This window comes from Esox lucius, chromosome 13 (assembly GCF_011004845.1).
Source record: "Esox lucius isolate fEsoLuc1 chromosome 13, fEsoLuc1.pri, whole genome shotgun sequence".
Taxonomy (NCBI): domain Eukaryota; kingdom Metazoa; phylum Chordata; class Actinopteri; order Esociformes; family Esocidae; genus Esox; species Esox lucius.
This window is the reverse complement of record NC_047581.1, coordinates 12,748,448-12,761,259: the sequence shown is the minus strand read 5'-3', so window position 1 is coordinate 12,761,259 and position 12,812 is coordinate 12,748,448. Positions and strand designations below refer to the sequence as shown.

Below are 12,812 nucleotides of genomic sequence, written 5' to 3'. Positions count from 1 at the left end.
ACGCTGATGGAGTTGAGGAGCATCAGTGTCCAGTGGGTATACCCATTAACTGCTGCTTAAGCACTTCACAGGGAGTTTATGGGCTTTTTTAAAGGAGTACTTTATATTGCTTGTACAGTGTCTGAACGGTCCGTAGTGTTGTAATGAGGTGGGGGTCAACTATTTAGCAAATTCACTATTTACAGAAGTTCTACCTAAATTTCCCCTATTGACGTTTGAACAAAACCAATGTACATAGGTAGTTTCGCTCCAGTTTCTTAATCCTAGTCATAAAAGACACTGACACATTGAAATATATATACTGTTAAGTGCAAATCCTCTCAGGGCTGATATGATTGTGTTCTCCTCGGAGTCCAGCCACACCTCGTGTGTTTCTCCTCTCTAACCCGTACCTCGCCAGACATGCTTTATTTTTCACTTTGTCTCTCCACATCAAGGTGTTTCTTCGTACGTCTTGTGATCCTCTTCCCACTCGTCTCTGGGGAGATGACTGTTAGCAAACACAGTTTGTAAACAAACATAGTTGACTAATTGTTAATCAAGCTAATGTGTTTGACTTTTAGACTCCACCATGCCAGCAGAGTTTACATATGTGAGCATCAAAATGCGTTACACTCCCCCAAGCACAGAATGTACTATAATAAACGCCTTCGTTATTTCACACTGTGCTTCCAGGTCCCCAACAGAGTTACTGTATTTTACGTTTCTGAAAAATATGTATTCTTTATTCAGACTTATTTAGCTACGTTCACTGTGTGATATTTTGTTCCACCCTAGATTGCATAAGTTGCTAAATTATTATTTTGAAATAACACAGAAAAAATAGAACCTAAAATAATAGATAGGGATATATGTTGGTAGTTTCTTGCATTACGTTTTTTCCCAGTAGCCATAGCAACAGTCCTAACATATGCTACTGCAGCTCTGCTTTTAAAAGCAGAGTGGACGGTGTTTCTCCACTGTCTGAAGGCCCATTAAGTAACTAATCTTGTGGTACATGGTTCTGCTAGAAAGGAGATGGGTCTTTTTGCCTGCGTTGGCCAGATGTTGTTTGGTGAAGTGGGACTGGGTACCGTAGCCTGGTTCACAGAGTGACACAATGCCTTTACATACAAGACACTTAGGTGGGATTCAAAAACAACAGTCATTCAGTTTTAGATGCAAAGCAATGACATTGCTCTATACATATATATATATATTTAGATTAACCATTACAATTAAAGATCATCACATAGCATTTTTTGCCTGGTTTTCATCCCCTGTTCATTTTTCTATTGTCTTTTCTTCTCCTCATAAGAATCTCGCCATTCAAATCAAATCCCCCGCTCCCTCAACCTTTTCTTCTCAGACACTGTCCCTCATCAACCCATCCAGTACCACTCCACTCAAATACTGTTGTTCTGTAGTTAGGCTAATTAATATTAACTTCAACACTCCGCTGTCCACAGATCTGTGCATTTTCACCATTATAATGTATGCATCGCTTTGACGGCAGCATTGTTAGTGTTATGGGTAGTCCAATTCATTTCAATTGCCAAATACAAACAGCTATTTAGACATTGCAGCAAAGAGCTCATAAATAGGACATAATGAAGTTAATGCTATATATTTATACTTTATTATTTATTGCATATTTATGTATGGTATTTTTATTTATTTTTTAAGTTGGTTGAGTTAATTGACCAGAAATTAACTTTACTAATGTCTTTATAGTCTTTGTCTCTTAGCGCTTAGTGCAGTCTGTACTCATAGGAACTGGCGTTTCCTAGCCTCTACTCTGCCGTGTTGGGCCCGCATGTGAATGTAACCGCCGTGGGCTGTGGCTGTGTGTTCAGTGGCCTCATCATGCTTCCTCTGTCTGCTGGCAGATATTCAGATGGCAGTGAGAGTCTCTGACTCAGCATTTCACTCCTTTTGTTCAAGGGAGCTCGAAGAAATGAAATGTAAACCAGATAATTGGGCTGCCAATCTTGTCTGTGGAACTCAAATGACATTATGTTATTAGTTATCTCTGACGTTACGCTATCTAAAACCTTTTTTGGATGTTAGCGTATTATGCAGTTGCAATGTGCAGTAAGGCGATATTGTGGAGGTATATACAGTGCATGTGTTTGTATGTCATGTGTTGGTGAGGGACTGAAGCTGATTGGTCTGAACAGAGAAGGCTCATTTCACTGAAGATAAGTGATCTATATTTTAGGATGGCAGCTGCGGTCTGGAATACTCTAATAGCATGGCAGATCATGCTGGGAGATGGATTTATCTAACTGGGAGAGGCTACAGGCCAGAGATGCTAGCCCCTTCTTGCTGTATCCCTTCATACCTAACATGTGTATTTTACGCGGACTGTGATACATACAGTAGTAGCTGATGTGGGGAGAATGTCATTCACTTTATTCTTTTCTTGTACTGAAGGTAATCCCAGCTGGGAGTGTAATTAGTGGGCTGTGATTAATTAACATCCAGGACAAAGAAAAGGGAAATTCAGTTTTAATTGAGCGAATTAGAGTTTGCTCCACCCTGCACTAAAGCTACGCTGCCGGAGACACAGCTCCTAATTTCCTGATGTAACCCTGTTTTCTGAGGGTATTAAATATTTCTGGCCTACAGAAGATTACCAAAATGGAATACATTATTGTAATCACAAAGCGATATGTAATATTCAGGTTTATATGAAGAATACTTAATGGTTATATTATCTGAAACAGTATTGGTTTGGAATAATGCTGAAACCTGTCTTTTTGCTATTAAAGATTAGAGCTGGATTATTGCCCAGGTACTCCCAATGATGAGGCCTGTACATACATATTTCAATTGTTGTATGTGTTGTGATTTGATACTGTGATTATTACTCAACGTTTGTCTGCTGCTGAGAGACAAGAAAGAGCCATGAGGAAATGAGTTCTGATCAGTGATGAAAATTAATACAATTAAGAAAATTATCTTTTTAAAGCTATTAAGGAAAAGATCCTGACATGTTTTATGTCAGTATAGTCTACTAGCCCAAACATGGAATAATGTCATGATATGTAACCACATGAACTTTCCCCCATTGCAATTTAAAATGTGATTCACTAGCAGCTCAACCAACTCTGTATCTCTCTCATACGTTCTGCTATGCGGTGCTCAGAGCGCAGATTATTGTAGTCATTTTAACACAGCCCCTGCTGGACCCCAGTCTTTTACTCTGCCCAGCCGGCCAGTTAGCTAGCGGGCTAACAGTAGCAGTCGGCCAGCAACATGAGACTGCTCCCTATAGACCAGACTGTTGGAGCTGGGTTGACTCTCCTCAAACCAGCTACATTTACACAATAGCATTCTGCTAGTGAAAGAGAGGCTGCTGGGTGTTTGGACAGGCTGAGCAATAGAGATAATGTATACACCCTCATCCCTCTGTTCTCTCTCTTTCCACCCTCATCCCTCTCTCCCCTCATCCTTCTATCTCCCCCCCCCCCCATCTCTCTTCGCTTTCTCTGTCCTTAATCGTTCGGCTCTCCTTCTCCCTCCTCTAGTCCATTTCTATCTCCTCTCTCAGCTCCCCCTCCCTCTCCTCCTCCTCTTCTCCTTGAGGCTGTGAAAGTGAAGTCAGACCGATTGGGGATGGGTGAGGGGTGTCTTGATTATACAGGCCTCCCCAGGAGCGTGAGGAGATGGTGCTGCTGTCCACTGGCTCAGCCTGAAACGGGCCACAATGGAGAGGAGAGCCACACTGCTCAAGTCATTTGTCTGGCATCTGAAGGCAAAATGGAGATCTGAGCGAGTTGTGTGCTGTTGCTTTTCACCCTCTGTTTAGGTGTCCCTTCAATATCAACATTCATGTGAAGTCTTTCATTTCTCCACGATTTCTGTCTCCCAGTAGTTGGTTCAGGTGCTGAAATAAATGTTATGTATTCTAAACCAGCCTGTTGATACTAAATTAACAAACATGAGGTTCAGACACACGGAACTTGAGAGCCCCTGAAACTATATATAGGATGTATTTTACAGAAAGTCTTTCCACCTCCAAAAGAACAAAGAAGATTTAATATCCCGCCACATTAGATTGTTCAGAATTGTTCTTGCACCAGTATTTAGAAACAGATATGATTAGAATTCCTGAAACATTATATGTTTAAATATGTGATATCTGTGATAATTAACTACACCCTAATGGCCCTTTGAATTTATAGGATTCATAAAATATTCAATAACTATATTACAAAAAGTCTTCTTAATAATGATTAAAACGTGAGGATTCCTGATAAGATTAAAAATAACTATCCACAAGTTCTCTTTGACAAGTAATAAAAAACTGTGACATGGATATCTTAAGTAAACCTGTGAAATATTTTCTCACTGGATTTGGTGAGGTTTTATTTCTTCTGTTTAGAGAAATTAGCAATTAAATGTCAGACCTATCATATTAGTTGAAATTAACAGGTTCTAACCACTAGGTGGTACTGTTTCTGCTAAACTATGTCACTTTATGTCCAGGTAATGGTGGACATGGTACTAGATGTAATTGACCCTTCACCTAGCTGTACCATACAACTTGTAAAATGACCAGATCAACAGAAATTATTTAGCTTCAGAATCTTCAGTCTGCACTGCCTTGACTATTGTTATGGACTATGTTGAGAGGAATGTGAAAATGTATGGTGTTTTACAAATATTCATCATTTGTGATGGCTGTGCTGGACAGTACAAGAAGTGTCATTGTGTAATCAAATTTTAAAACCATGACAGCAATTTTGGAGTGATGTCACTCAGGCCTTTATATTCAAAAAGCCATGTGAAATCACAATCTAATGGAATCAGGTTAAGAATAAAATAACTTACTAGAAGACCAACCCTGCAACAACCTCAAGGGAATCAAATATATACTACAAATGTATATATTCTACGTGAAGGAAATCAAAGGAATTGGTGTATTTAATAGAACAGGACAGCAACACTTAGAGCAAATAACTTAGAATACAGTATATGTAAACATGTGAACTTTCCCAGAAAACTAGCAGTATCTATCACTTTCATATAATTTAGGATTTAGGATCACTCTCATCGCTATAACTTCAAAGAGGATGATTGTTTTCAGGATTGTAATGTTTGGAGCTGGGAAAGAATTAGCTATTAACGCTCTCGAATAGCATTGATGTAAATGAATTGCATGTCGTGTTAATCGATGATGATTGTTGTCCCCTCAGGCTGATTATCCACTGGTCTGTTGTGTTTTGTTGTGAACAGGATGTTGGCTACTGTGGGAGCGGACTTTGACTTGAGAACCCTCAGAGCGGTACGGGTTCTGAGACCACTGAAACTAGTTTCTGGAATCCCCAGTAAGTACAATGACTGTGCATTTACTGGCACAACTACAACAGTAATGTATCCCTCATTCAAGCAATAAAGTATTACTTCATATAAGCACGTCTTATGTAGTCCTGATAAGAAGATATGGTGAACTGATAAGAGCTGGTGTCTCTCCTAACACAACAACATTAGAGTAAATGGAGAACTCTTTCTCAGGTCTTCAGGTGGTCCTGAAGTCCATTATGAAAGCCATGGTGCCTCTGCTTCAGATCGGCATGCTGCTCTTCTTCGCTATCCTCATGTTTGCCATCATCGGCCTGGACTTTTATATGGGCAAATTCCACCGGACCTGCTTCAGGACTGATACAGGTGATGACTTGTCAGAATTCCCCTGCTAATGGCTAAAGTGGTCCCAAAGAAACACTAATGTTCCCCCTTGCTAAGAATGCCACTCCTTGATCATGGATTTTAATGTTTCGACACATCACAAGGATAAGAAAAAAAAGGAAGCTTTATTTTGATAGATGTGGTATTTTTTGGTAAGACTGAAGTAATTATTTAATTCAGTTGAAAATCATATAGATGGAAAAATCAGTAACATTTATTAGAATTTTGATGAACGTATGCTTGCATGTTTGTCTGTGTTGGCGTGTTAGGACACATAGCTGACTTGAAGATGTGTGTGTGTGTGTGTGTGTGTGTCTCAGGTGAGCAGGCAGCAGAGTTCCCTTGCGGTTTGGAGGCTCCGGCGAGGACCTGTGAGAACGGCACCGTTTGTCAGGAATACTGGATCGGCCCGAACTACGGCATCACCAACTTTGACAACATCCTCTTCGCTATTTTGACCGTCTTCCAGTGCATCACCATGGAGGGCTGGGTGGACATCCTGTATAATGTGAGCTCACCTAGCTATTAGACATGTGGTATTTACATGTCGTACCACACACACACACACACACACACGCATATTTTGTGATGAAGCATGAGTACTTTAAAATGTCTTGTAATAACACTGGACATTTTATTCACATGAAATCTCAAAAACCTTCTTTCGTCAATGATGAAAGCAATTTCAGCATAAGATGACATTTGTGAGATCATGTTTTATTGCCAAGCTTGACACGTAAACCTTCACAGGCTGTCCTGGGTTTGGAGGTCCAGTCCCAATGGTTCCTGGGTGCATTATCAGCCAGAGACAGTAGGAGCCTGCTGGTTTGCCTGCATGAGTCCCTGGGCTAATTGATGATGCAGACAGACTCCGGTTCACTTCGGGTCTCTGACAAACTGCAGCCGTTGACGTTTCGCGAAGAGTTCCAATGAAATCATGGAAAAGGTTACGCAACAGAATGAAATATTTCACGAGCTCCAGTCAGTGTTTATTCTTTAGAAACAGTGGAGCAGTGACTTCGTAGTGGGCTTTTCCTCGGAATGGGGTCGGAGTACTCATTAGCTTTTTGGTTGCCGAAGAGGCAGGGGTTGGGTGGTGGCGGCGGTGGGGTGGGGGCGGAGGGAGGGAGGGAGGGGTGCTGCTGTCTACTTCTTTGATGTCAAAACATTATTTCTCTACATTTCTAGACCGGGGTCTTTCTCCCAAGGCTTGTCACGCTCTCTCTAAACCTTGGCTGACTACGATCTCATAATTAGACTTGAAATTGATTAATTTATACGCCGCTCTCAGCGTTTTGCTCTTGGCGGGATAATCTGGGGCAACACATGCCGAACCCCAATACTTTACAGTAGATGGTCATTACCTGAGAGGAATATGCCCTGTGGACACTGCAGCAGCCTCTGGTCTCTTTGAAGCAGGCTCCTTCAGAAGCATCCGGCGACGGCCACCCGTGGAATCTCATTTCCAAGCCCGCTCATCTCCATGTCCACCACTGCCAGGCCCGCCCGGCCCGATAGGGAGTGGCGTATCCCAGTGTCCTGGCACGTGCCGCTTTGCTCATCCACGTTCCTCCCCTTCGCTGGTGCAGCCCCTGGCACGAGGCGAAGGGAGGGGACTACCAGCCAAGAGTCTCAGCTCTCTACTTCTCTGTTTCCCCTGAAATGTAGGCCGTTGAGTGGAGGACATTAGGCACGATCAGAAGGGCTGAAAGGGACAGATGTGATGACGATGGTTGATCTGATATCACATTCCTCTGTCTACTACACGTTCATTTGAAGTGTCCCACTGTATTTCATCTCGTCTTTATTGATTCAGCAGCTAGTCTCATCATTGTTCATTGCTTATCAAGCCTCATTAACAGATCTGATCTTTGGTACAGATCCTTAGGACAGATTAACATCTATGTTCAATACTGTGGGGCATTATAGACAATGTCACAATTAGGATGATTCATAATCCCATCAAATGAGGGTCCGTTAGTCCCAAATTAGCCTTTGAGTGCAGGAGGCCAGGCTGAGATCATCCTATTCATCAAGAGCCTGTTCTGCTCTCTCAGCCTGGTCTAGCTGACAGCTTGGTAATGTGTCCTCAGGTTCAGGAGGTCTTGTTAAATAGAGTGTCTGGTGTTTCTGATTGAGTTGTCGGGGCAGAGAGTCGGCTCTCGTCGGCACGTCTCATTTTTCTGTCCGTCTGCCATTAGGGAGCCGTGTTCCCTCCAGAAGACCTGCCCTCAGCCATGTCCTGGTATCTGCTCTTATTGTTGGTCTCCATGTCAGCCCAGTCCGGCAGTGAGGACAGGCCTGTTTTGGCTGTTCCTATCAACGAGCAGTGCAGTAGAGAGAGTTCTGGCTCTGTTTCTCAGCAAAACGCCATTGTTGTTTCTCTGAGTACGGTACAGTAGCGCCATCCTGATGTAATGTGACACCATGCTGTTGCCTAATGGGGAAGCTGGGCCCATGTGTTCCCTAACCCCACGGAGACAGCTGTGGTTCACTAGGGTTTCTCTGGAAAGCTTCATTCTCAGACTTGGAGGAATAAATGGCAGTGAAAACAGGTATACCATGTGTTCCATGCAAGTCTGCAATTTCCCTCCTGAGATTTCCAGTGCAGTTTAGGCCAGATAGAGAAGGTCAGGAAACTTGGCCTGAGAGAGAGTGGGGCGTGGCCCAGCACAGCACCGGCCTCAATGGGAGTCAGATATGGATTCCAAACCACCTGTAAAAAGAGGGCAGTCTTCCAGTTCCTCTGATGGATTCCTGGCAACGCATAACACCGTGTTTACAACGCAGTCGGAGGAGAGGAGGGGACGCTCTCCGTTTAGATCTCTGTCGCCAGATTTGTCCGCTCTCAATCACATGATTTTCCCATCGCATTGTTCTCACAATTAATGCCAACCAACTACCTGATTTGATGAAAAGAACTGAGCGGATTTCCCCGGAGGTTTGACCAGTTTTATTATATTCGATGGGCTTGCTGCTGAGCTCTGACAGACGACTTCTCATTGCTGGATGGTGTCTGCTGCACAAGCACATTGACAAGCCCTGGGTTGATGTCTGCAGTTGGGACAGTTTATCTAAGTGAATCTCATTTCGGCATGTTTATTCCCGCTTTAAGTCAAGATCTAAATATCTGGTTATGTGTGACAAGCTAATGTTCTGACAAATGCATATGTCTAAAGGGGTACACAGTTATAAAGAGCTGTCGACTGCTTATCCTTGCAGACTCCACTCATTTGGGTTTTACCTTTGACTACTACACCATATATGATTATTCACGGTTTCTACTATTATGTGGAAACTTTATGGGTGTAACTTCAGTTACCAGGACATGTGGCCGTGTCCTGTAGTTGCTAATGGTTGAGTCCCTGGCTGGAAGGTCCGTCGCTAACCCGGTTAGCTCACTCTGACTGCTGCTCCTAGCTCTGTCAGTCTGATTCAATATCGATTAATCCCCCGATCAATTTAGAAAAAAATTGAGGATAAATCCATGCAACGAAAGCTCCGTCTACCTGGGTGGGCTAGCTAGCTAAATCTAGCCACATCACTGCAGCAGATGCAATACAAAAAAATAAGGAAAAGAAAGGCGTTCCCTCTGTACAGCGGCAAACTGTGACTGACGAAAGGGTGAGATATACCACTGGAGTGTCTCTCTGCTCTCTGAGTCTTTCCTAAATGCTGGCTCTGGGAGTTCCTTGCCTGTATCGTGTAACCTGTTCTGGAGAGTGTCACTGCTGAGGCTGTACAAGATGACACCCTACCCCCTCACTTCTGCTCTCCCCGGGGGGCTGATGAAGAGGGATGGGGGCCAGACGAGGCCGTCGGTAGCTGCGGGAGACCAGAGGATAATGGGAATCGAATGCTGCTCTCGTCCAGCCCGCCTGCCAGACTGCTGCTCCGCTCTGTTCTCTCCCACTTAATCCGGTTATCCCGAACAAGAGGAGAACTTTGGGTCAATATCCCTCTGCCCCCCTCTGTTCGTGGGCCAGAGCTCTACCCTCCTGCTCGCTCCAGTTCAACAGCCTGAATGTACTGCCATGTCCATAATGGAATACAGATGATAGATATCACCACGACCGCAGTTCGATGGTGCCTTTCTCGCGGTCGGATTTGTGTGTAATATGAGAGTAGGGTGAAAGTGTGCAAAACGTCTGGTTCTTGCAGTGTGTTTACACGGCTTCTCCCTCCCTGGTCCTCATCAGACGCGCTCAGCATGTTATCCTTTTATCAGACATGTCCGCATTAACCCGGCGCAAATTGCTTCTGTGCCCAATTCCGTCACTGGCCGTGCATCGGAAGGGGTCGGAGATCTGGGGAGGGTTGATTTAGTTCAGACCAAGTGAAAAACCTTTTTGTACCCATGGAAAAGGCAGCGCCTTCCCCCAGAATGTTGTTCTCCTGTCGATGTAATCCACAGGGGAGGTCTGCGCGTGTAAGCGTTTCGCTGGCCGCCCTTATAAGGCTCTATCAGACAGTTTGTCCAGTGATCAGGGAGCTATATTATTGTGTCTTTGGGTTGATGACAACAAGATATGGATAGTAGAGAGTTCAGGAGTTCTGGTGAAATGACAAACCTTACTGCACCTGTTCATATGTAAAAGATGCTTACTAGGCGGATAATAGTTAAAATTATGTTATTTAGGCCTTAATGACAAAACATCCCTGCTATGCCTTTTAGCAGAAAATGTCTCACCCAGACAGATTATTGTCTTCTACTAATGTCTCAGCTAATTTTCAGCAGGCAAATTGCCCTCAGTGGACTTTTTCACATAGAAATTAGCATCAATATAATTTGACTGTGGCATAAACGCGGAGAGAGGAAGATATTTCAATACTGAGGTATGAAGGTTTAATATTTGATGAGGAGCCTCCATTGAGGCTCTCTGCTTTTATCACGGGGGTCATGGAAACAATATATCTCATGAGTAAAAAATGACAGACGTCAGCATTCTTGCAGCCGAGGTTTGGATGGCCCTAAATGACACACAGATCCAATTCACCACAGGAAGCCACAGCAAAAGACTTCAGCTCCTGCTGTTACAGTCCTCCCTCCACCCCATGCCCCCTCCCTCACTCCTCCTCCCTCCCTCCACCCCATGCCCCCTCCCTCACTCCTCCCTCCACCCCATGCCCCCTCCCTCACTCCTCCTCCCTCCCTCCACCCCATGCCCCCTCCCTCACTCCTCCCTCCACCCCATGCCCCCTCCCTCACTCCTCCCCCCTCCCTCCCTCCCTCCACCCCATGCCCCCTCCCTCCTCCCTCCCTCCCTCCCTCCACTCCATGCCCCCTCCTCCCTCCTCCCCCCCTCCTCCTACCCTCCCATTCCCCTCTTCCACTGAAGCTCATGAAGTTTTTATTGGCTGTATTTTCAATGGGACTCATTGATTTCTTCCGAGTGAGGTGAGTGTTGTGTCCATTAAAGCAGTAAAGCTACTGTTTCTCTGTTAAGCCTCTGGTTTTTGTCGCTGCACAATGAAATGACGAGAACTTCTCAACAATCTGTTCCAGTTTGAACTGTCATTGGCAGACTACTGAGGTGGTGGCTTTTCTTCCGAAAACAAGAACCACTGATGTTAAATCTGACTGCGTAGCATTAAACTAGTATCCTGTAAAGGCTTGCAATAAGTGCAACACCAAACTGTGTTTTCACATGCCGATTCAGCAGCCCTCAGTCCCTTTCGCAATTACAGGCAAATACATTTGATACTGCTGAAATAGGCTAAGAGCTTATTTGGACCACAACAGTTGTCATGAAAACCACTCAATTTAAATAACATTAACAAATGTACATAATAAGCCTTTTGACTTAGACTAGAAGCAAGAAGCTCTTTCTGCGCCATGAGATGCTACGCTTGCGTGCACCACTTTGGACATGCCTCCGTCCCGAAAGAGTGTCAAGTCACTGAAAAGATTCTTTACCAGGTAACTAACGTGGCGTTTTCAGTCCAAGAACTGCTGTTGCTGGTGGGGAAATAGTTTTTCAGTGCTAGTGTGAGAGGTTTTTAGTTCCTTCCCAACAACACGTTTTTATGGAGCTGGAAGGACAGACAGAACCTGCCTTCCTATGTCCTTTGCAGTTAGGGATGGGAAGTTTGACTCTTTTTAGTCGCAGAGTAAAAAGAACAAATCTTTCTAGTCATTTTGGTCAAACCATAAATTGCTCATTGTTCAAACGAACAATGAAATTGAACAAATCATTCACTCGTTTACAAGTCTTTTTAATTTAAGTAGAGCCTCTGTGTGTGGGTTCTATAAAGCAGTGTCATATCATATCATTCAATAGTCAGTACATGGTATAAAATAACCTGCACCCAATTAACAGTCCTAAAAATTTGCTTTATTCCTACAAAGCGGCCTGCATCTTAATCTGTTTTTCTCTGCAAACGTAAAACACAGCTGTTGGATGGAGCACTGACCTTGAGGACAGTGTATGAATCGTGCCAGCGATGTTGTAAATGTCTGCCGCCAGCCTTTCTAATGAATGAAACAGTCATTCAAATGAAGGATATAATTGTTTGTCAGTCTTTCTGAAGTGTTTTTAATTTTTGGAGTTAAGTTTATTGGCTTTCTGAGGAGCAGAGAGAGAGGGAGCAAAGAGAAGTACTTCCTATCCTAAACAACTATTTTTTACATTTCATCTATTTCACTTTTCAGCATCTGCTAATTTAAGTATTATTATTTTTCATTGAAAAGTTATATTAAAATCACTGGTTAAAGAAGCACCTTATATCAGTATTTTTATGGTAGGATTGATTCTCCAAAATGAAACATAAGGATTAGAAGTATTGATGCTTTGGTATTAATCCGCCCATTCCCACATACAGTAAGACCTTGGTAGTTATAGGTAGTATCTCATAAATGGCATGTGACAGTTGACATTTTCCCATGTTTACACCACAAAAAATGTATGTCTGACACAAATACGTCAACAAGTGTTGTTCATTTAAAGTGTAAATACGCTCTAAGATCTGGTGCTGTTAAGTGTTACATGCTTTATAAACTCCAGTGCTTCAGCCTTGTCACTGTGAAGTCATCACTGAATTGCCCTCCAGTGAACTAGAAAATGTTCCTGCGTTATGTCAGGATATATAAATATGAACAGTAATAAAAAAACATCTAAGTTCCTATCAAAACTGTGTGT

General features: G+C 43.3%; 1 protein-coding gene across 7 annotated transcripts in view; it reads left to right on the top strand.

The window, feature by feature from the left end:
* The window catches only part of cacna1ba (calcium channel, voltage-dependent, N type, alpha 1B subunit, a), a 101,804-nt gene that overhangs the window by 21,273 nt on the left and 67,719 nt on the right, over positions 1 to 12,812 (top strand). For all 7 annotated transcript variants that reach the window (XM_029124597.2, XM_029124603.2, XM_029124600.2 and 4 more), the window contains exons 4-6: positions 5,224 to 5,315; positions 5,503 to 5,655; positions 5,994 to 6,181. In XM_029124597.2, coding sequence (XP_028980430.2) covers positions 5,224 to 5,315; positions 5,503 to 5,655; positions 5,994 to 6,181 — 433 coding nt within the window. The remainder of the gene's footprint in view (positions 1 to 5,223; positions 5,316 to 5,502; positions 5,656 to 5,993; positions 6,182 to 12,812) is intronic.